The sequence below is a fragment of the Trichomycterus rosablanca genome, chromosome 2 (genome assembly GCF_030014385.1).
Source record: "Trichomycterus rosablanca isolate fTriRos1 chromosome 2, fTriRos1.hap1, whole genome shotgun sequence".
In the NCBI taxonomy this organism is placed as follows: domain Eukaryota; kingdom Metazoa; phylum Chordata; class Actinopteri; order Siluriformes; family Trichomycteridae; genus Trichomycterus; species Trichomycterus rosablanca.
The window spans coordinates 23,321,175-23,344,957 of NC_085989.1; the positions used below are offsets into that span (position 1 = coordinate 23,321,175).

Genomic DNA, 23,783 nt, shown 5'->3' on the forward strand with positions numbered 1-23,783 from the left:
TGCCAATGCCAAACGTCGGTTTCAATGGTGCAAGGAGCGCAAATCTTGGGCTGTGGACAATGTGAAACATGTATTGTTCTCTGATGAGTCCACCTTTACGGTTTTCCCCACATCCGGGAGAGTTACGGTGTGGAGAAGCCCCAAAGAAGCGTACCACCCAGACTGTTGCATGCCCATAGTGAAGCATGGGGGTGGATCAGTGATGGTTTGGGCTGCCATATCATGGCATTCCCTTGGCCCAATACTTGTGCTAGATGGGCGCGTCACTGCCAAGGACTACCGAACCATTCTGGAGGACCATGTGCATCCAATGGCGGTGCCGTGTATCAGGATGACAATGCACCAATACACACAGCAAGACTGGTGAAAGATTGGTTTGATGAACATGAAAGTGAAGTTGAACATCTCCCATGGCCTGCACAGTCACCAGATCTAAATATTATTGAGCCACTTTGGGGTGTTTTGGAGAAGCGAGTCAGGAAACGTTTTCCTCCACCAGCATCACGTAGTGACCTGGCCACTATCCTGCAAGAAGAATGGCTTAAAATCCCTCTGACCACTGTGCAGGACTTGTATATGTCATTTCCAAGACGAATTGACGCTGTATTGGCCGCAAAAGGAGGCCCTACACCATACTAATAAATTATTGTGGTCTAAAACCAGGTGTTTCAGTTATTTTGTCCAACCCCTGTACATCTATATTTATTTTTGCTCAAAATGCCCCCACAATATACTGATATAAAATAAAAATCATAAACATATTCCACTGGTTAGCTGTGTGTAATGTTAGGATCAGTTTATGATGTGACAGGAATGCTTCAGAATGACAGGGAACATCCCCTCCATGTAGAATTCATGGCCAAGGCCTTGTGTTAATGATTTAGCTAGTGCGTCTGGCTGTGATTGCTGTAAGTGAGAGTGCACATTGGTTGTGTCAGCAGCAGCGCGGGAACTATCGCACGTGGACTCTTTTTTATGCCAGTGTTTAAATATGCACTTCATTCCCACTCCCTTAACACGTGCCAGATTATATCAAGAGGCTTTAGCATTCTCTAGGCTACATGAATTGTACACGGCCGTCCTGAAATGCATTGTGGGATTTCTTAGACGTGCTGAATCTTCTATATTAGGCTTTTAAAAATGACTTATGGAACGTAAAATGACCCTAAATAGTGCAGGAGGTAGTGAGCATAGTGCTATTTTGGACACGCAGGTTTCGGTATTGAGCACGCCTACTAGGCAGAGCAGCTTTTATGAAGTGGTGGGCGGGCAATACAGGGTCAACTGGCATTGCACGGACCAATCAAATATCTGTAAGCAACTGTCAATCATATATATATCGGTTATTTGTGGGTACGCGAGAGCAGACTTTAAGTGAAGTTAAGTTCAGTTTGATTGGGCTGTAACTTTGGCGGACTTTGATATCGTGCTGCTGAGCTCAATCACAACGCTAACAGTAAGCTCCTGCTGCCATATTATTGTCGTATTATTATTTAATATAAGGCGCATTTCTTTATCCTTTCTTTAATTATGAGTTATAGAATATTCATTTACTCATGGAGACGCTAGCATTACTTTTCATTTGCAAGCCGGCATTGATATATGAATCTGTTTCACCAGCTAGTGAACTATACAGGCTTGATTGTATTCTTAAAATATTATGTCTACAGGAAGATTGCTGCTACTCTAGGAAAGTCATAAATTATGTAGATTTCTTTACACTTACCAATAATGCACGTCTTTTAGATTTTGGAATTTAGTTTTAAGCCAGGACTAAAAGTGTTTTGATCATTTCTGGGTTAATCAATGCCTGGAGGCTGATTTTGTACAAAGCAGCTGCAGTTGCATCATGTTGAAGAGTTACAGAAGGCCATGCCTGATCATATTCCACTGCCAACAACTGGCTTAGGATTCACTTTTAACTAGGCAAACATGCAGTAAAAAAAACAAGCTTTTGTTTGCTTGTTATTTAAAATACTTCCAGTGCACATTGTGTTCTAACTTTGTACTTTTGAATATGAACCAACAACTACGTTTAAATGCATAAACATAAATCTATTAAAATGGTATTATAACTACAAATGAATGACTTTAATAATAGTGCTTGAAAGTTGTCGAAACTTTAAAAGTTTCCAGCATGAAATAAGTTGGGGTTTTTTGCAACATTGTGTCCTATATAGTAAGTTTTCTTTAACAAAGGATATGAGATTCTTATGTACTGGAATCCTTTATAAATTTTAATGGACCATGCAAGCTTGTTCACCATATCATGATGCTCCCACCTAGGGCTGCAACTATCGATTATTTTTGTAATTGAGTATTCTATCGATTATTCCAGCGATTAATCGAGTAATCGGATAAGAAATACTTTTGCTTTAATAAAGAGCATAAATAAATACATATAAGATTAAAGACATGTCTCTTAAAACAAACTGTACATTTTTATTCCTTGCATACAGTACAGTTTAAAGAGAACACTTTTGAAATGCAAAAACAAATGAATCAACTCAAATTACTTTAAAAAAAATTTAAAAATGTAAACAGGCGACCTAAAACTAAGGCATAAATTATGATACACAATAACACTTTAACATTGCCCCTAAAAGTTTCAGCTACAGCTCACGCACAACATAAACCTTTAATATTTTGTTGGGAGGCTTTGTGGCATTTGTAGGTGGTTCTGTCATGATTGTATCTCCTAGATGAGGTAGCTTTGGCGTTTGTGTGCGTGTACATGTGCGTGTGCCTAAGTCTTCAAAAAAAGCATGTGGTGGTTTCAACGAATCGTTTCAGCCCTACTCCCACCTCTATACTTAACTGTCGCTTTGGTGTTTCTCTCACTGAAAATCCAAAGCTGAATACTGAAGACTTATTTTTGCTAGTCTGACCAGACTACACTGTTCCAAAAATGTTCTAACTTCTCTTAATGCTTGTATGCCTGTTTTACCATACATTTTGCATTGGTTGTAGAAATGAGTAAACTCTAGTGCAGTTTATTGCTTGTTTTCTGTGTAAGTGTTGTTACGACTGGCTTCTCCTGTAATAATCATTAGTCTGGGGCACAGTATAAGATTTTTTTTTTAACCTAAAGCCAAATAATTTGTGGTTCAATGTATTTTTCACTTGCGGATCAAACTACAACTGGGGGCAGCATGGTGGCTCGGTGGGTAGCACTGTCACCTCGCAGCAAGAAGGTCCTGGGTTCAATCCCCAGGTGGGGCCGTCCGGGTTCTTTCTGTGTGGAGTTTGCATGTTCTCCCCGTGTTCGCGTGGGTTTACTCTGGGAGCTCAAGTTTCCTCCCACAGTCCAAAAACATGCAAGTGAGGTGAATTGGAGATACGAAATTGTCCATGATTGTGTTTGACATTAAAACTTGTGAACTGGTGAACCTTGTGTAACGAGTAATTACCTGTCCTGTCATGAATGTAACCAAAGTGTGTAAAACATGACATTACAATCCTAATAAACAAACAAACATCAAACTGCAGCTGTCCCGCTGACAGGATGTTTAAGGCATTTAAAGCCACACTGTTGTACCACTTAAAGATAAACATGTTTAGATTGTTATCTAATTACATTTGCATAGAACTCCTTTAGCTTTGTTTCTATTTAAAGAACATGGCACACATCGTTGACAACGATACATGGGAGTCACACAACAGTATGATGAAGGAGCCTCTCGGCACCAATGATCCTGAGGTAAGCAACTGAGTAAGATTACAAATTTTTGCTCTAAGCAGCACTACATGTTACAAAAAATATGTGGCCACCTTTAACATTTTTTACATTTATATGTAAAAAAAAAATGTGTTTTAGTATTGTCCTGTCCATGCATTAAAGAGATTGCATGTTTTACTTTTTGCAGTTGCTAGCAATAGGTGTCGTTGAATTAAACAAACCCACTGTAAGCAGTGTCTATATATACTTTTGGGCATGTACTGTACATTGAGACCTACACACCATTGTTAGGAAAAGGGTTTTCTTATCCATTATGTACTGAACTTGTTAACAGGTATTTGAAATAATTAAGAAGGAGAAGAAAAGACAGACATGTGGTTTGGAACTCATTGCCTCTGAGAACTTCACCAGTCGAGCTGTTCTGGAGGCTCTGGGCTCGTGCATGAACAACAAATATTCCGAAGGATATCCTGGACAAAGGTAAATATGCCTTATTCCAATCTGAAATGTTTAAATGGTCATTTAAAATAATTATTTAAGACTGTTGTTTTTTTTTCTTTTCTAACATTAGATATTATGGTGGTACGGAACATGTGGATGAGCTAGAGCGTCTGTGTCAGCAAAGAGCATTAAAGGCTTATGGCCTTGACCCACAAAAATGGGGAGTGAATGTGCAGCCCTATTCAGGTAAGTGTGCATACTGATGATTTGAGCTTTGACTTAAGATTTGTTGCAATTCGTAGGTTAATAACAAACTTGTTTTTAGGGTCACCTGCCAACTTTGCTGTGTACACAGCAGTAGTGGAGCCTCATGGGAGGATCATGGGTCTCGATCTGCCTGACGGAGGCCACCTGACCCATGGCTTTATGACAGACAAGAAAAAAATCTCTGCCACCTCTATGTTTTTCGAATCAATGCCATACAAGGTATCATACTGCTTATTTAAAAGGCTTTAGCTTTCCACACTTCGATTCGAGGAGCATGTATTATTTTTATGTATTTACTGTATGTTTGCTACATTTTAATATTCTTTCTAGGTTAATCAAGAGACTGGTTATATTGATTATGACCGACTAGAGGAAAATGCTCGTTTGTTCCATCCGAAATTAATCATCGCAGGTCAGTGTTATTGCTCAAATATATTATCAAGGTTGTAGCAGAAAAGGAACTGATCATTTGATTTTTTTTATGTTTAACCATTGCTTATTCCTGGTCAGGGTCGTGGTGAGCCCTGTTTCCCCAGAATCTCCGGGTGCATTAGAGTAACTTGCCCGGGAAGGATGCCAGTCCATCACGGGGGTTCGGCAAGCCCCCCGTTAAGGGATTAACAGTAAATAAACTTAAAAAGAGCCTCACAGTAAAGATAAACCGGAGCAGCACGCGCGTGTGTGTGTGTGCCTTTAGAAGAGACGCTTTGTTCACAGTATCGCTATGTGATTCATTGATTCATGAGTTGATTCGTTTTTATGTGAAGTGTAAGTTTCTCTTCTCAGTTATCTCTCCGTGTTTACTGTTATTAATTAAATGTCGTGGTTTTAAATAAACACCAGCTACTACAGAACATTTTGTGTGACTCTCTTACATTAAAAAGCTTCATTAAAAAGCTTAATTAAACTGCTATTACCACAGATCTGTAACCGAGTCAGACTCGTTCCGTCTAAGGAGCTAAAAGTTTTCTAAAAGTTCAGCAGATGATCCTGAACTAACGAATTTGGTAATGAATAAACTTTTGCCTCTGATTGGCTCTGTAACGTTTTCTGTTCTCATCTACATCACAAGTAAGAACCGCTTACGATTTACCAAAGTGAACCAGGAGTTTATATAACGTGCTGATAGAATCGACTCAGATGTGACCGGGTTGAATTATCTTTTTAAAGTAAATATTTCAATCAGCAAAATTACATCGTATGTATGATGCACAACGTTAATGATGTTATTTTAGGTCATGAAGAGCTTTCACTGTGGTTTCTGTACGATTGTTGATGAATGGTGATGTGATGGTTGGTGCTTCGTAGCTCAAAGTCTGGATCAATCCACTGAGCTGTTAACTTAACATGATCTTTATATATCACACGATCGGCTACTTTTAGGAAATATCGGCCGATCGCCGATAGCATATTTTGATTAAAAATCGGCCGATACCGATTCGTAGCCGATCGATCGTCCCATCTCTACCCAAAACCCTGCTCAAACTCTACAAAAGCACATGTGATCCATAACACACATTAATATGACACATTAATACTCCATTCCAAATGTGTTTTTAAGATAGTTGTGCATGCGTGTCTGGGTTTGTAGTGCATATAGTGGAATAGCATTTAGCTCTTTTCCACTTAACATTCTCTACTCATTTTTTCTGTTTGTCACAGGAACCAGTTGCCATTCCCGCAACCTTGATTACAGTCGCCTGCGGAAGATAGCAGATGAGAACGGGGCCTTCCTCCTGTCTGACATGGCACACATTAGTGGTCTTGTTGCAGCTGGGGTGGTTCCATCCCCTTTTGAACACAGTGATATTGTTTCCACAACCACACACAAGACCCTTAGAGGCTGCAGAGCAGGAGTCATCTTTTATAGGAAAGGTTAGTCCTTGTTAATATTTAATAGGTGAGACACAGTAGGTCAGGTTAGTACTTTCAAAAATTATATGACATCTTTTCCATAGTATTTGATGCTACGTATAAATAACATTCTTTAAAAAGACGAATAATCAAGTTTAAAATTTAGCACCCTCATGTCTTGTCAATCAAAAAAATAATGTATTTGGAGTGAGTTAATCTTGTATGCTTAAGTAAACTGAGTGCTGTTGTGAATGGTTAGTTTTAAGATTAAGCTTAATTTTAAGTTACTATGGCAAGTATCTAAACACAGATCATGTCTTGTTTACTGTGCATGATTCTGTGAAGGTGCAGATCACCACCTAGTAGATTACAATAGAAATGTTCTTGCATGATCTCATACAGACGTTTAAATTTGATTAATAATACCGGGACTATGCAAATAATTCCAATTACATGAATATTTTTGCATGGCCTTGTTTTCAAGATACCAGGTTTTTATAAAAAAATCTGAAAGTGCTAATAATAAAGCCAACAAAATGTGATGTTGGCTTTAGAAATATTGTTGATATTATTGAAATATTGTTGTAATGTTGGCTTTCTCACATTAGAAATAAAGTTAAGGCTGTAGTTGGAGAGTGTTGTATTATATAATCTGTCAGGGTTGCATAATCTCACATGACAATACAATGTAATGGTTTTATAAGACCATTAAAACTGCACAGTCTATAACCGGCTTACTAATGGTTAGCTTTACGTTCTGTTTGACACCAGTCTCTGTACATTTAACCTGTCAGGGGTGCGCAGTGTGGATGCAAAGACCGGAAAGGAGACTCTTTATAACCTGGAGAGTTTGATCAATCAGGCTGTGTTTCCTGGGCTACAGGGAGGACCTCACAACCATGCCATTGCAGGTAACCACTTTTGTATAGTTATCTTTACAACATAAACCTTACATTACTAAATCAAATGGATGTTTGTTTTCTCTATTTGACTTCAATAATAGATTCACATCTATTTTGGACTTCTTTTTGTAAATAATTAATTTTGTAAATAAAGTTTGAGAAACCATTATAAGTATTTAGTGTCTAATTGATGTAAGAGTCAATCCCAAAGATAGTGAGTGGGGTTAAGCTCAGGGCTCACATCATGTCTTTACGGGCTTCAGTCAGGTGTCGGGTCCACCATCCAAATATCACAAACAATTTAAATGGATTGCTAACAGGCATGGTCTCGGAGCAAGGATGCTGTTCTTTTAATGTAGAAGAATGTAATAAATAGTACAACCACTAGGTGACAGGATATGTGCTAGAGTTGGTAAATCGCCAGGTGGTTGTAAACCCTGAAGTTAGGTTTTAGCTATCTCTTACCTTGAGCATAATGTTCTGCAAAGCAGTGGTTTTATCTACATATAACTTATATTATTGCCTAGATATACAGGTCCTTCTCAAAATATTAGCATATTGTGATAAAGTTCATTATTTTCCATAATGTAATGATAAAAATTAAACTTTCATATATTTTAGATTCATTGCACACCAACTGAAATATTTCAGGTCTTTTATTGTTTTAATACTGATGATTTTGGCATACAGCTCATGAAAACCCAAAATTCCTATCTCAAAAAATTAGCATATCATGAAAAGGTTCTCTAAACGAGCTATTAACCTAATCATCTGAATCAACGAATTAACTCTAAACACCTGCAAAAGATTCCTGAGGCTTTTAAAAACTCCCAGCCTGGTTCATTACTCAAAACTGCAATCATGGGTAAGACTGCCGACCTGACTGCTGTCCAGAAGGCCATCATTGACACCCTCAAGCAAGAGGGTAAGACACAAAGAAATTTCTGAACGAATAGGCTGTTCCCAAAGTGCTGTATCAAGGCACCTCAGTGGGAAGTCTGTGGGAAGGAAAAAGTGTGGCAGAAAACGCTGCACAACGAGAAGAGGTGACCGGACCCTGAGGAAGATTGTGGAGAAGGGCCGATTCCAGACCTTGGGGGACCTGCGGAAGCAGTGGACTGAGTCTGGAGTAGAAACATCCAGAGCCACCGTGCACAGGCGTGTGCAGGAAATGGGCTACAGGTGCCGCATTCCCCAGGTCAAGCCACTTTTGAACCAGAAACAGCGGCAGAAGCGCCTGACCTGGGCTACAGAGAAGCAGCACTGGACTGTTGCTCAGTGGTCCAAAGTACTGTTTTCGGAAATCAAGGTGCCAGAGTCTGGAGGAAGACTGGGGAGAAGGAAATGCCAAAATGCCTGAAGTCCAGTGTCAAGTACCCACAGTCAGTGATGGTCTGGGGTGCCATGTCAGCTGCTGGTGTTGGTCCACTGTGTTTTATCAAGGGCAGGGTCAATGCAGCTAGCTATCAGGAGATTTTGGAGCACTTCATGCTTCCATCTGCTGAAAAGCTTTATGGAGATGAAGATTTCATTTTTCAGCACGTTCTGGCACCTGCTCACAGTGCCAAAACCACTGGTGAATGGTTTACTGACCATGGTATTACTGTGCTCAATTGGCCTGCCAACTCTCCTGACCTGAACCCCATAGAGAATCTGTGGGATATTGTGAAGAGAAAGTTGAGAGACACAAGACCCAACACTCTGGATGAGCTTAAGGCCGCTATCGAAGCATCCTGGGCCTCCATAACACCTCAGCAGTGCCACAGGCTGATTGCCTCCATGCCACGCCGCATTGAAGCAGTCATTTCTGCAAAAGGATTCCCGACCAAGTATTGAGTGCATAACTGAACATAATTATTTGAAGGTTGACTTTTTTTGTATTAAAAACACTTTTCTTTTATTGGTCGGATGAAATATGCTAATTTTTTGAGATAGGAATTTTGGGTTTTAATGAGCTGTATGCCAAAATCATCAGTATTAAAACAATAAAAGACCTGAAATATTTCAGTTGGTGTGCAATGAATCTAAAATATATGAAAGTTTAATTTTTATCATTACATTATGGAAAATAATGAACTTTATCACAATATGCTAATTTTTTGAGAAGGACCTGTATTGTACGTAGTAATAGTTTCAGTAAAGTATTGAGATATAAATGTCTGGCTTACACTTTTTATCAATGTTGTCTATTTTTAAATGATGAATAGGAGTGGCTGTAGCACTGAAACAGGCCATGACTCCTGAATTCAAAGCCTATCAGCTACAAGTGCTGGCAAACTGCAAGGCCTTGGCAGCTGCTCTGATGGAAAAGGGCTACAAAATTGTTACCGGTAAGTTGCTCATTTATCATTCACTGTGAGAATTTAAGGTCATTGATATGAGGACAGATTATTAAATGTTTCTGGGAGATTGGCAGTATGGTGCATGTATTATAGTCACTGCATAACACAGGGCTAGAAAACCTGTTTTGTCATCCACCATTGTACTGATGGGTTAATCAAAAGCCGCTTATGTATACACCTTGTTTAAAATGGAGTAATCTAACTGAGAGAACGAATTAATTTTTGATCCATTGGCATGAGGTGGGTTATTCCTTAAATAATTCATAAATAAATAATACCCATGCAAAGCTCTATCGAATTAAATTTCCAGTCTGAATCACTGTATGCATCATGCACATGTATGATCTTAGGACAATTATTTTACGGCAAAATAAAGCTTCTTTTACACTGTAGGAGTACTTGTCCCACCGATTATAAACTTTGGGTATTATCCTGCAAAGATTTATTTTAGGTCTTTATGAAACAGGACAGATTATCTGTATGTTTATATTGAACATTATAAACCATAAGTGTGTAACATGTTTTGGTTATCAACCTGGAGCACAGAAAATCTTGTTTGTGACTATCCATACACTACAAACCACTCGCCCCTCATCAGGAAGAGTCTTTAACATTGATTGCTATCAAAACATTGCTGGTAACAGTCCAGTCCTGCTTAAACAAGACAGATCAAGGGCCAAGTCACCAGGACCAAGTGGGTATGACAAATGACTTTAGTGCTTAAGTGAACTGTTTCCTTGAATTAGGAGGGTTTGCTTTAACAGAGCTGCATCATCTATAAGCCAGTGCATCCTTGAGATGACTTTCTCACTCATACTAGAGCTGGAGAGATGTATTGCTATAAATGGAAACCCATAAAGAACGTCTTGCCTAGCTAGCAGATTTCATCTTTAGGTGAGCTTGGTTCGTAAGAGCAAAGTAAATGTGAACAACTGCTTGAAACCCATCAAAACAGCTTTAGACAGATACTAGGGTTCTGGTTATGACATAACCTTCTTCTTAGAGACAATTATTTTTGCGCCTCCATCACCTCCTTCTATCCCCTCTTTGTCAAGCTAAGAAGATAGAGAGCATCAATATCACACTGTTTTAAGCATCCTAGTACAGGCTGATAGAAGGTGGTCTTGGCCTGTGGCCCAGGATTTTCATAGTGAAACATGCATAGCCATTGTATGAGCTGGGAAAGTTGACTGCTGTCTGAGGATGTTGCAGCTCATTGTGTTTAACTTAAACCTAGTAATGTCCCACTGCCTAAGGTGCAATACTTTTAAGTGGTTAAAAATAACCTGTTATTCATTTGCAGAGATGTGAAGAGTCCTAAAGTGTCCTTTAGATCTATATTCCAGTAGGTGGTTTGGCCACTTTAAATCGGCTATAGCTATTGAGTGCAAGAGTTTTTGATGTCATGCAATTGGCTGGTGCTCTGCCATGGGTGTATTCTTATCTTTTTCCCTCTTAAGGATAGGCTCTGGTCTCCCACGACTTTGAATTAACATGATGGCATAGTTTAAGCAAGGAAGTGTTTAGTTAAATGCATTTCTGAATTTTTTTAGCCATCAGTACAAGCATGTCAGCAATATGTAACTTCTCAAATCCTGCAGACTGATTAATTTGTTCACATAGCATTTTGCTTGCCAAGTTACTGTTGCCTATAACATTTTATTAGAAGATATTTCATTTTTAACCCTATAAGGAAATGATCTGCGAGTACACAGCTGTGAAAACTGCACTGTAAAAGAGGTGTGGTTGTGTGAGCTGTGTAATCTCAACTATTTTATCTTTTTCTTAATCTAGGAGGTTCTGATAATCATCTTATTTTGCTTGATCTGCGTCCGAACGGGACTGATGGTGGAAGGGCAGAGAAGGTGCTGGAGGCCTGCGCCATTGCCTGTAACAAGAACACCTGCCCTGGTACCATCATATATTCCACTCTGTTTAATATTAATTATGACTCATCAGTGTCTGTTCACAGTTTACAGACAATGTTTTACCAATAAGCAGGTTGTTCATACACGAGCACTAACTGACAACTGGGCTTCACAATCAGCTTTTTGTTGTGTGCATATCTTTACTATTATCTGCTTTGCAGGTGACAAGAGTGCACTGCGCCCCAGTGGCCTCCGGTTCGGCTCTCCTGCACTGACATCGCGAGGGCTAGTGGAGGAAGATTTCCGCCTGGTTGCAGAATTCATTCACCGCTGTGAGTTCATTACATTTGATTATTTACAGCTGTCCATGATCTATTTGCTCTAAATGTTATTGTAACTGTCTGGTTTTAGGCATTCAGTTGACTGTGAAGATACAGACAGACATGAACGCCAAAGCCACTCTGAAGGAGTTCAAAGAAACCTTGGCTCAGGCTGAGAAATATCAAAATAAAATAAAAGAAATTAAGGATGAAGTTGAGGCTTTTGCTGGAAAGTTCCCCATGCCTGGACTGCCGGAGCTATAAGACCAATTCCAATAATCTGTATTGAAGATTTGACTTCGATTGCTTTCGCACTCTTTATTCAGTGGGATTTTTGATGTCGTCTTGCTTGTGCGCTGACATACCATAACTAAGAGACAGACAAAAAACACAACACTGTAAATTGTGTATGACACAGTTGATAAATAAAAGCAACCTCATCAGAAATTGGTCAGGTCGTATTTCATTTAAAGAAATTAGTTTTTACTAAAAAAAAGCCTTCTACTGCAAAATCATGTCCTGTGGATTGGGACAGAGGTGTAAAGTAGTAGAGTTCAATATTTTGGCACACAGAGTTGATTGTTTTGCTTGTACAATAATTTTCATTTACATTTAATACAATTATTAACCTGTTCTATAATTAGTCTATGAAGGTGTCTCATCAAGCACCAAATTTCATTTGCTTGCATGTTTAGGTAAGGATAGTAAAGTTAGAATTCAATTCTCCAATTCTATACATTGAGAATTAAGTCTTTGGGGTGAACTCAGTATTCCAAGATTTTTGCAAGCAATAATGAGCATCAGGTTTTGATACTGAAGATGGTAAAACTTTTAAAGGACTAAATGTCAACAAGTAAAAATCTCGGCGCTTAGGTGGCAGTAAAACACACTAGCACACCAGAGCTGACATTTTGAACTCATCTGTCCGAAACTCTGAAAATCTGACTGGCCTGGGCGCCTACATGAACAACGATTGCCAATCTCTGCTGGCTGATGGCGCCTGCACAGAGACGGGGAAAGAGTTTGTTGATCAGGGTGTGGCTCTCCGTACACAAAGCTGATCCGCATATGAACTCTGTGCAGGTGAAAAGATGTTTAGCACTCTTTATGCAGCGTGATTTTTGATGTCTTGCTTGTGTGCTGACATACCATAACCAAAAGAGACGAACAAAAAACACAACACTGTAAATTGTGTACGACACAGTTGATAAATAAAAGCAACCTCATCAGAAGTCGGAGGGGGCATGTGTTCGTTTCGCTCTCTTCAATCAGAGTGGGGATTACTGCAGTGCACCCAGTGACCCTGAACAGAATAAAGATGTGTTAAAACCTTTTAATATTAGCTCACAAACTCTTTCATTATCTAAATAAATGGAATTGTCAATTTATGTTGTAACTTGGTTTATACTGTTGGGATGAATCATTTAAGCCTGTCAAGATCTCTTAGCATGAGTTGAAGCAGCAGCCACCTGTGCGGTCTTTGTGACTAAAGCTTCTGCCATCTGTGCCACCATAATGAGCCTTTTTTTCAATGCTACTTTTTGTCTTGCTATCTTGATTAAAAGTGGGTCTGCTCAGCATTTTTATACATACCCCAGAGAACGGTAAGATTCTTATTACATCTAGAAGCACCTGCACTTATGTTCCTGCACTGAATCATATTTTCATTTGTGGTCCATTGTTTTTTGTTTTTCATTTTTAATACAAGTGGAAAAGCCTCTTGCATGCTTGTTTGTTCTTATTCTCTTAGAATAAGTTGGATTCATTTAATTTACCATGAGGCTGGTTTTAATGGCTTTAAAAGTCGTTTGCCATGTTTTCAAAGCACTCTTCTGCATCTATAAAAATCTTTATGCAGAAATTAGTTACAATGGTTTTACTTCATACAGTTCTATGGTTATGGTTGAAATTTTCAAAAGGGTTTGTATTCTTTTTTTTCTACATTGTTCTAGTTTGGATGCACCCAATTTTCCACATGCACTCTGGTAACCTCTCGTACCTGCATGACATTTTATAGTGGTGTTCAAAAAAATAGCAGTCCAACACCATTAACCTGATAAATCACTGTTTTTAGTAGAAGTGATATTTCTACATATCAAAAAATTTACTTGAAAGTGTAGTAGAGTAATGACAACAAAACAAACCCAACAATTAGGACATGCATCCCACTCATTCTGAGTAATCGAAGCATTGATTGAAAGTGGGTTGTTCAAAATAATAGCAGTGAGGTGTTTAGTCATTCATTCTGCAGAAGAACGGGTGTCAATTTTGGTGAAGTCAAAGTAGGAGGGTGGCAAATGTTGCACAGGTTGGTCATAGCGCATTTCCTTCTGAAATACTGGGTAAAATGGGTTGTTCCAGGCATTGTTCTGATGAACAGCGTACTTTTATTAAAAAGTTGATTGTAGAGGAAAAAACATACAGAGAAGTGCAGCAAATGATAGGCTGCTCAGCTAAAATGATCTCAAATGCCTTGAAGTGACAACCAAAACCTGAAAGATGCAGAAGGAAGCGTGGAACTACTGTTCGATTGGATCGAAGATTAGCCAAAATAGCAAATACTCAGCCAATGATTACCTCCAGAAAGATCAAGGAACATCTGAAGTTAGCAGTAAGTACAGAAGTTGATTAAGTAAAGCCAATTTACCAGCAAGAACTCCTTGCAAAGTCCCGTTGTTAAGAAAAAGACGTGTCCTGAATGGGTTCAAATCTGCCAAGCAACACATTGACTGGTCCAAAGAGAAATGGCTCAACATTTTGTGGACTGGTAAAAGCAAAATTGTTCTTTTTGGGTCTAGTGGCCGTAGACAGTATGTCAGACGACCCCCAAGCACTGAATTCAAGCCAAAGTACACTGTGAAGGTAGTAAAGCACGGTGGTATAAAATGATGATATGGGATGTTTTTCATACCATGGTGTTACACCTATTTATCACATACGAGGGATCATGGATCAGTTTAAATATATCAGAATACTTGAGGAGATCATGTTGCCCTATGTCAAAGAAGAAATGTCCTTAAAATGGGTGTTTCAACATGACAATGACCCAAAACATCCTGGTTACAGACAAACAAGATTGAGGTAATAGAGTGGCCAGCCCAATCCCCTGACTTCAATCCCAGAGAGAACTTGTGTTCTGATATCTGAAACACGTTTTTTTGAGGCAAAACCCAAAATTGCAGAAGAACTGTGGAATGTCGTCTAATCATCCTGGACTGGAATACCTGTTCAGAAGAGCCAGAAGTTGGTCGACTCCATGCAACACAGATCTCAGAAACAATTGTTATGCCACTAAATATTAGTTATTATTAGTTAAATATTAAAGTAAAGTGAAACCTCAAAAAAAAAAGTTTTTAAAGAAAAATGCTGGCACTGCTATTTTTTTGAACAGTCTAATATTCATTTTTCTTAACTTTCTGTAAAGGATTAACACAAACTGGCTAAATTTTGTTAATGTTTTGAATTAGAATTGAAAATGGAGTATTTTCAGTGCATTTGCATTTATGGAAATAAAAGTTATCATAATGATTTTGTGCTTTATTCACATTTTTAAAACCACTGCTATTTTTTTGAACACCACTGTACAGAAATGCACAGCCTGTTCAGAGGACCACACTACTCTCTGTACAGGCTAACCATAAGACTGCTGTGCCACCTCAGTACCCCAATGCAGGCAAATTTTAATTAAATACAATTTCTAGTTATTGGGAAATCTCAGCACTTGGATCCATCCACTGTGTTTATATTGACAATGTTATATAATTAATAATTATTAGCATTTCCCATTGTTAACATTTGAATATCATTCTTCAGATGTACTTTGTGAACAAATTGAGAGCCAAAAAGTGAAAAAAGGAGAGATTCTTACACTCTCATTACTATGGAGCCTAGCAATTAACATCCTATTGTGCTGTAGCATCCTGTCAGGCATGTACTCATTAATTTTGAATAAAGATAGCAATTACATGCATGTAGGCACTGGCCTATAGAGCTGTAGAAAAAGTGATGTGATGAGTCTTGCTTCATAAAAGGACAAGGCGGACTGATGTATTTGTTATGCTGGAGCATTTACTGGCAAATTACCTGCCCCATTATAGAAAGACTGACAGCAAATCAATACAAAGATAGTCTGTCTGATCACTGTCTGATGTAATGAAACAATTCTATCCTGGTAGGAGTGGTCTCTCCAAGGCTGACAATGCCTTCATCCACATGGCATGGAGAATCACTGAAAGGTTGCTTAAGTGTGAAATGACATAAACCATATCTCACAGCATTTACAATCACCACATTTCACCCTTTTGAACACCTTACAGTGGAGTTTCCACTTATGTTAATGCTCTTTCTTTGCCACTATCATATGAACACCAGTTGGAGGAATCATATAAGTCCATGGATTTGTAGAATTTATGCTAAGGTGCACCGACGCTGTTCTGGAAGCCCATGGATGCCAAGCACCCTATTGTGTTGTGTGTTTTTCTTTAAATCTGTCATCCATCTATTTCTGCACTGTGTATACTTGTATGACGTAACTGTTTTCAGTCATAATAGTCCAACATAGGCGCTCAAGTGGTGCAACGGTAAAACACGGTACCACATCAGAGCTGACATTTCGAACTTGTGGGTTTCAAATTCTTCTCTGCCATCCGGCAGGCTGGGGCCTTACACGAACAACGATTGACTGTTGTTCAAGGTGGTTGCTGGAAGGGACCTCATAACTGCTGCCTGTGTCTTTCAGTATGCAAAGCTGATTCACATATGAACTCACCTCGTGCAGGTGAAAAGTTTCAGAGGGGCACACAAGTTTGAGGGTGTGTGTTAATCACGGCTTTCCTCAATCAGAGCAGAAGTCAACATTAGTAGAGAGGAAGCGTAATGCAATGAAATAATTGAATACGACTAGATTGGGAGGAAAATTGTGGGAAAAATGCAAAAAAATAAAAATAGTCCAACATATGAATAAAATAGATCAGTTGTACTTAAGTTAGTATAATGAGAAATATTTTAATGAAACTGAAAGGCAGAAAATAATTCATTGCACTTGAATGATTAACTTTAACATTCACAAATTAAACTTAATAAAAAAAACACATCTTACTGCATCCCAGACAAAATCACAACACTTTCTATACACTTAGATATACAACACTTATTTAAAAGAATAATCATTAAAAACACAGCCAAAAGATCTAAGAAGACACAGTGTGCACATTATGGTATGGCTTGTTAACATTCTTTAGAATCTAGAATGTATAGAGATGAAAGAAAACACATTTACAATGCAACTGAAAATGTATGGCCGTCAGAAAAATTGTGTCCTCAAACTTTAGCTGCCATCATGCAGCAGTCATAATAATGCTCATGTGAATATAAGGTTTTCGGTAACCACAACCACATCTATGTTTTTGAGACTTGTCACCATGATTGTTTCAAAACCAATATTAGACTGACTTGAACCAACAACAGTTGCTCATGCTGACATTTTCTGCACACAACATCACAACAACAGTTTATAACATCAGGTTAAATGACAACCACAAATGGATGTCAGTCATTATTCAAGGAATTCTTCAAACATACAGAGTATCATCAGAATATCAGATCTCCATTCCATTCCATGCAGTACATACATTTAGGTGAGTGCATAATGGTAAAAAAAATTGTACGTGGCAGTCGGGTTACTCACTTATTTGCCTGAAATTGTAAATTCTGACAGTGTTTTTTGTCTTTGTTAAAGTAGCTATAATTAACCACAGAAGACAAGTAAGAGACAGCAGCACCGCTTGGTCAACATGCCAATGCCCATGGTTTTAAAATGACATGTCAAACAAGCTCTCGTTTAGGTGTTAACACTTGCATTGTGGTTTGTTTTCTGACAAACTCTCTTTTACACATTTACACAGAATGAGCATAGAGCTAATCACCAATATTTTTATTGCTTTGATTATAATGTCAAATAAGTAGAAACTGTGTTCTGATGCTGTCAGTTATGTTTTTACTTTATTGATTTAGCTTAGGCAGTGTAAGCAATTCAGATAAAACCAACTTAGACCCACTTCTTTTTCCAGATATACATTAAACAATCATAATTCTCAGTTACAACAATAAAAATGCTTGTGTAAATCAGTGAATTTTTAGTAAAATCCAATATTTTTCACACTTTGAAACTTTAGTAAATGTACTAAAATACTAGTCTTGCCACATGGTGCGCTTTGTTAGTATGTGGAAAAATTACATTTTAGAATAATGTTTAAATAACAATATAAAGAATATAGCCACCAGTGAATGCTAAGATATTTCTGTTTAAATAGAATACATACACCATTGCTGGCTAGGTGTTTTGTAGGTTGTGTGTAATGTCCCTTCAAAATGACTGTAACTTAAATACTTCATTTTTTGTTAGTCATTGCATTGTTCAGCTATGTGATATTTCAGGTCTCTCCACTACTCTTAAAAGTAATTACACTATTCAAGGCATAATAGGTCTTCTGTTTCTTTTATGTGTGCAAGACCTCAAAACAAAAGTTCTCTTTTATTTAAAAACCTCCATGGATTGTGGTGTAAATGTGCCCTAACTTTTAATCAAGAGTAGTAGGCTTCTTACAGACAGCATGGATTTAATTAAATGTAATCTTTTTACTTTAAATTTGTACCAGGTTGTGATCAGTATTAAGCACAACAGGATTCATAATGTTCTGTACTCTTCAACTTAAGTACAGCAACATTTTCCACCTTGAAATTATTCAATTACATTATTATTAATTCAGCATTGTGTATTAGCAAGCTCGTTTTTAAAAATAACTTAACCTTACCTATAGTCTTACCTTCCCATTCCCCTAGTTATCACAGAGAATTTAAAGCAGCATGCCAAACCAGACAGAACACATTGATTTGTATGGCTAATACCAATGATGCACTCACATACTCTTTAGTGTGGTTCTATGTGATTTAGCAACACAATATCTGAATATCTGCTGCCATCATCATAGTATTACAATATTACTTCTAAATTTTACAGAAGTATTAATAGAACAATTTATAGTGCATATTAATGCCACAGTCACAAAGTCACAAGTAAAAAGCTATCTCTTAATGCAGTCTTTAAGTGTTTAAGCAAGCATTAGCTGGCTGACTGTTGTCTATAGGATGTGCTTGATAATAATAAGCTAAATTAAGCTAAATAATGTGTGTTTAAGACAGGAAAAACTTGAAAACCTCTATGTCAGTGGACCTTTAGTTATGTGCTTTACTGAAGGCCCACTACAATGCAGACTTTCAGGTTTTTCCTGTCTCAATGGTTTAGCATGGAAGCTAATTATCAAGAACATCCTAAGCTTAATAAAAAGTGTTGGGAGCTGGAAAAACTTACAAATCTGCAACTTGGCAGCACCGTTCTGCTGTCTCAACAGTCTTCTGTGCATGTCTAACTGGATTTTAGCTACTGTAGTGTTACTGTGAAGATAAAAACAACAACAGACCAAAAGAGCTAGCTAACAAAGTACATTAGCCAGGAATGATCCTAGTTTGTTTTGATTTCTTTTCATGGTTTATGAAATTCTAAGAATTCACATACAAAAGAACCAAATAAGGAAACCTTAAGCAACACAAAGCTTACTCTAAAAACCATGGTAATAAATTTAGAAAGATGTTCAACTAAAATGTAGACAAATAAGCTAAACCCCATTGATGACACCAAGCTATTCACTATTATCTTATCTAGTATCAGTATTCTAGTATTCAGCCAACACTGTCAGAAAAAGGAATCAAATACATTCAATATTTCTTGGTCTCCTGAATTTAGCAGATGTGAAGAGGGAAAGGCATAGAATGTAACTTACTAAAACTCTTAAATTACTTATATTCATATTTTGTACAAATAGCTGGTGGTGTAATTAAAACTAAAGAAAGACTGGCCGACCCCTTTTAAAGGCCCCTGAAGATAATGCTGCTTGATGAGCTCACTCAGGAAGTGAATAATTTTACTTTCCTCCTCAGTGTACCCGAGCTGCAACAAGAAATTAGTCCTGCGTAATGCTACAGATGCTTGGTCTTGATCTGTGCTAATGGGCAGGTGCAGGTGATGGCAAAACGTATAAAGGAATGCCTTAGCTGTAAGCTGAGTCAACATGCTCTGCACATGAAGATAGTAGGTGCTGCCACGTTTGATCTGGGTCCGGTGGTCCGCCATGTGACTTATTAGTGTTCCTTTGTAGGATGGACATCGTAGTGTTTTGTTGTCACAGTCCAGGATGCCAATATATCGACTGTAGCGGTTCAGTGAATGGAGAATGCTGGAACCTAGTGGTGAAACAACCCTGGGTGGAAATAAAAAAATTATTTAAATATATATTGCTCAATTCAATTGAATGTTGAACACACATACTGAATACTACATACACTATATGAACACTATATATACACTATATGGACAAATGTATTTGGACACATGCAGTCCACCTTTACAAACATTTGTGAAAGAATTGGTCATTCTAACCAATTCTAATTGGTCATTGGTCTTTTGTGAATTAAGGGTTCAAGAGAAATAACAACAACTGATGTTTTTATAGCATTTTAAAAATTGAGTGAATAAAAATATTTATTTGAATTATGTAACATCAGTAATACCTTTTGTCAGTTTTATAAAACATAAATTACGTAATTTTAATCCATTGAATATTGGTTGCATTATCTCAAATGTAGACTAAAACTAAAGCATTTTACTGATTACCAATTTATTTTATATTTGAAATCAAACAAAATTATTAAGAAAACTTTGGTAGACAGTAGGGATGTAACGATGCACCAAAAGACAGTTAAAAATCTGTGCACATGTGCCACGATTCGAATCAGTTATTCATTTAAGATGAATCAATATTAACTTTAAACAGCAGAGGGCACTGGCGCTATTCACCTTGCCTGGTTGACGGCACTTCACAAAGTTGCCAAGTAGGGGATTTTCCAGCCAAATTTATTCATGTAAGGATGCTTCCTTTATTTGTATTATTCATTTATTTATATAATGTTGGATTTGTTTTAAATTTTCATTTCAGTTTTTTTTTTTACACAATAAGCATTATTTGGCATAGTTTGTACCTACCTCAGAAATAAAAGGGCATTCATTATTTAGATAAATAAAAGATAAACACAAATACAGTATTTTTAGAGGGAAATAATAAAAGGAAACTTTGTCATAATTTGGCTTCAATTTCATTTTGTTTAAAAAATTTAAAAATTAAAAAATCGGGAAAAAATCGTATCGCATCGTGGGTAGAGTGTATCGTTACATCCCTAGTAGACAGCTTTCGCAAATTAAATTACTCCTCAAAAAAGCATTTAATAACTTGCTCTACTTTTGGGAGAACTTATCCTGCAAAAACTTGATCAAAATAAATGAGCTTCAGCTACTTTAGTGGCTTTATGAGGCAATGAAAAAATATTAAACATAATGTCACTGGGAGGAAAAAAAAACATTAGAATCTATATGCAATTCGATTTCATTTTTAAGCTGATTTAATTTTTTACTTTGTCATGTACATAAAAAGTACAAGGATTTTACTTAATTTAAATATTAAATACTCTTACAGTGTCTATCGAAATCTAGCCGGTTTTATTTGTGACTTGGATAAGGAGTTTATCATTCTTTCATTTTTAGGTTGATGACAAACTTGCTTTATCTTGGTTTTCACCAACAAAATGAACACTATGTATTGTTGACTCAGTCATACCTCTGCAGTCCAATGAGTTTCCATCTCTGAAGGTCAGTCAGCTGAAATGACGAGGAAAGCCAAGGCTGCACTGTTTCACCATACTTTCCGAGATTGGGCACAAAAATGATTAAGGCATTCACCAACTTCCTTACAGTGCTTTCATCAGCTCCGAGAACCACAAGAGTTCGACCACTCAGAAGACAGTATATGGCTTGCTGAGCAAAAGGATACTGTCTGATAAACCAAAGAGTGCTGTGCCCAGCCCTTTTCTTCTGCTTAAACGTGATTGGAGTACCATAGGTGAAAGGTGAGGCTGTTCTGTCTGAGCTGGTGGAGATGCTCATGTAGCTGGTAGTATCTGAAACATCTTCAACATTCATTTTAGCCACCTCCTTTGAGACAGAACTAGGGCTGAGCTCAGGAAGTGTCAAACCCATGCTCGTACCTGATACAGTCAGCACTGATTTGACGTAGTCCACCTGCAGAGCGGGGTCACCCTGAAGCAGGGATAGGGGCTCCTGCTCAACCACTGTGTCCTCACAACATTCCTGGGCAGGTTCAGACAAAAGCTCATCATGCATAAAGCCATCCTGTCTCATACAGCAGGCAGCATCTATTTGAACTAGGTTCCCAGTTTCAAAAACATTGGCTGGATTAAGGTCTACTTCACATTCTAACAATAATGCCTTATTAACAGCAGCAATAAATGGGGTGTCTTCTTGTTCTTTAGAGGAGTTTGCAGCACATAACACAGTGGTGGTTCTTTTCAGAAAACCATCAGGATCAGCTGGACTTACATTTCCAAGTGTCTCAATACTCCTGTCACTACTGAAACTCCCTTTTGTCTCGGAATCGTTAGCTTCTTCAGAGGTTTCCTGTGTGATATCAGAGGTACTGGACTCTGGAGGTACTTCCAAAGACTCAAGGTCCATCTTACTGTGGTTCATTTCAATACAAGTGGTGTAGGACTCGAGGCTCAAAGGCTCGCCAGATAAGTTAAATGGTGGAACACTATGTGTGGTATGATTGTGTTCATACAAATTTCTAGCCATTACCTCTTCCTCCCAGTCTCTTTCCTCTTCAAAAAGAAAACTAGTCATTTTCATTTTACTCAGGAGAGCCTGATCAATCTGGCTGGTGTATAAACAGCAAAGATCCCCTTTAAAAGTCTTTTCGATTAGGTTCAGTTGGTCTATTGTCTGGAGATAGAAGTCTGAATCACATAGTTCTTCAAGCGTTTTTAAGCGTTTATCAAAACATTTAGCAGATTTAGCTTTAATAAGCTGGGGGGTGTAAGAGCAAGGCAGACCAGCTTTATCTGCTTCCACATGTTTATCCCTACATTCAGAATGGTTCGAAGAAATCGTGTTGTCAACCATATTTGTATCAGTCATGTTTTCCAGCTCACATTGCACCTGATCAGAATCTTGCTTTTTCTTGCGAGGATACGATGTGACTTGCCTCAACAAATCTTTATGTTCATAGATAGATTTTTCCACATTTGCCAACTCATTGGCTTTCTCAATAACCTGCATGGAATAACAGCCACTGTTTGTTTTCTGCAGCTCGGTCTCCTTGTGCAGAACTGATCTGGTGTACTCCAGGTCCTTTAGTTTCTTCTCCACCTCTTTAGCGAAGGCTCTCCGATTTCCTGATTTAAGGCATTCTGAGGCTTTGGAGAACCCAGATGACAGCTGCTGAAACTGCTGCATAATCTTGTTCTCATCTGCTGAAATATATGCCATGCAAAAAGGACGGACAAAACCACGCGCCTCCAAATCATAGAGGGTCAGGTGATGCACATAGGCGAAGGCTCCCTCTTTGGAATCTCCAAGAACAACTATAGAGTCCTCCACAAAATTGAGCTTAGGGTAGCTGCTGCCTGGAGGGTGGCCCACGAAGGAGGCCTGGTAGTCCACTGACATGATACGCAGTGAGAAGTAGTTAAGGTCAAACGTTCCACACACTTTGGAATCATCTGGAATGGTGAGCAATGGCTGTGGACCAACCTGTTCTGAGAATTCAGAAATAAGAATGAAATCCTTGAAGAATTTTGCATAGGATGTTTTAGTCCATGGATTGGCATGTGCATGAGATAACGAAGGCACAGAGAACTCCTCTGGGAGTGAGCACGTATCCGTGTAATAATCTCCAAAATCATCATCTTTGGTAAATGCCACCACATCTGGGGAGCCGATCATGTTCTCGGAATGCTAGGAGTGACATTAGAAGAAATGTCCTCCAACGCCAGAGTTCAGATCGCAGGAATTACACTGAAGTGCATACTACAGCTGGTTTAGAGATAAAGCATCAATGTTGATATTATATTCACTGGGTGCCAGCTTGTACAAGCATTGACGCCATGCCTGATCAGACAACTAATTAAAATTTCTACCTTACCTA

The 23,783-nt window shown here is 38.1% G+C and overlaps 2 protein-coding genes across 2 annotated transcripts; one reads left to right on the top strand and one right to left on the bottom strand.

Moving 5' to 3' along the window:
• The first annotated feature begins 1,368 nt into the window (after window positions 1-1,368).
• Window positions 1,369-12,120, top strand: shmt1 (serine hydroxymethyltransferase 1 (soluble)). The gene is made up of 12 exons (XM_063012786.1): window positions 1,369-1,456; window positions 3,617-3,700; window positions 4,014-4,159; window positions 4,251-4,366; window positions 4,446-4,606; window positions 4,718-4,799; window positions 6,050-6,262; window positions 7,036-7,152; window positions 9,351-9,473; window positions 11,280-11,396; window positions 11,575-11,685; window positions 11,765-12,120. Exons 2-12 carry the CDS (start codon window positions 3,620-3,622, stop codon window positions 11,935-11,937), a joined length of 1,440 nt encoding a protein of 479 aa, XP_062868856.1. The 5' UTR covers window positions 1,369-1,456; window positions 3,617-3,619; the 3' UTR covers window positions 11,938-12,120.
• A 7,414-nt stretch (window positions 12,121-19,534) lies between these two features.
• On the bottom strand, window positions 19,535-23,581 carry smcr8a (Smith-Magenis syndrome chromosome region, candidate 8a). Its single transcript, XM_062990426.1, has 2 exons — window positions 21,399-23,581; window positions 19,535-19,988 (listed from the first exon to the last, which is right to left on the bottom strand). Exons 1-2 carry the CDS (start codon window positions 23,579-23,581, stop codon window positions 19,535-19,537), a joined length of 2,637 nt encoding a protein of 878 aa, XP_062846496.1.
• Between the last annotated feature and the right edge of the window lie 202 nt (window positions 23,582-23,783).

What these genes read in the sequence shown, in the direction of transcription:
- shmt1 (XM_063012786.1), top strand. Translation starts at nt 3,620, where the DNA reads ATGGCACACATCGTTGACAACGATACATGGGAGTCACACAACAGTATG. An exon ending in GAAGGATATCCTGGACAAAG is followed by an intron (nt 4,160 to 4,250) that starts GTAAATATGCCT and finishes TTCTAACATTAG; the next exon opens with ATATTATGGTGGTACGGAAC. An exon ending in GAATGTGCAGCCCTATTCAG is followed by an intron (nt 4,367 to 4,445) that starts GTAAGTGTGCAT and finishes ACTTGTTTTTAG; the next exon opens with GGTCACCTGCCAACTTTGCT.
- smcr8a (XM_062990426.1), bottom strand. Translation starts at nt 23,581, where the DNA reads ATGATCGGCTCCCCAGATGTGGTGGCATTTACCAAAGATGATGATTTT. An exon ending in AAACTCATTGGACTGCAGAG is followed by an intron (nt 19,989 to 21,398) that starts GTATGACTGAGT and finishes ATTTCCACCCAG; the next exon opens with GGTTGTTTCACCACTAGGTT.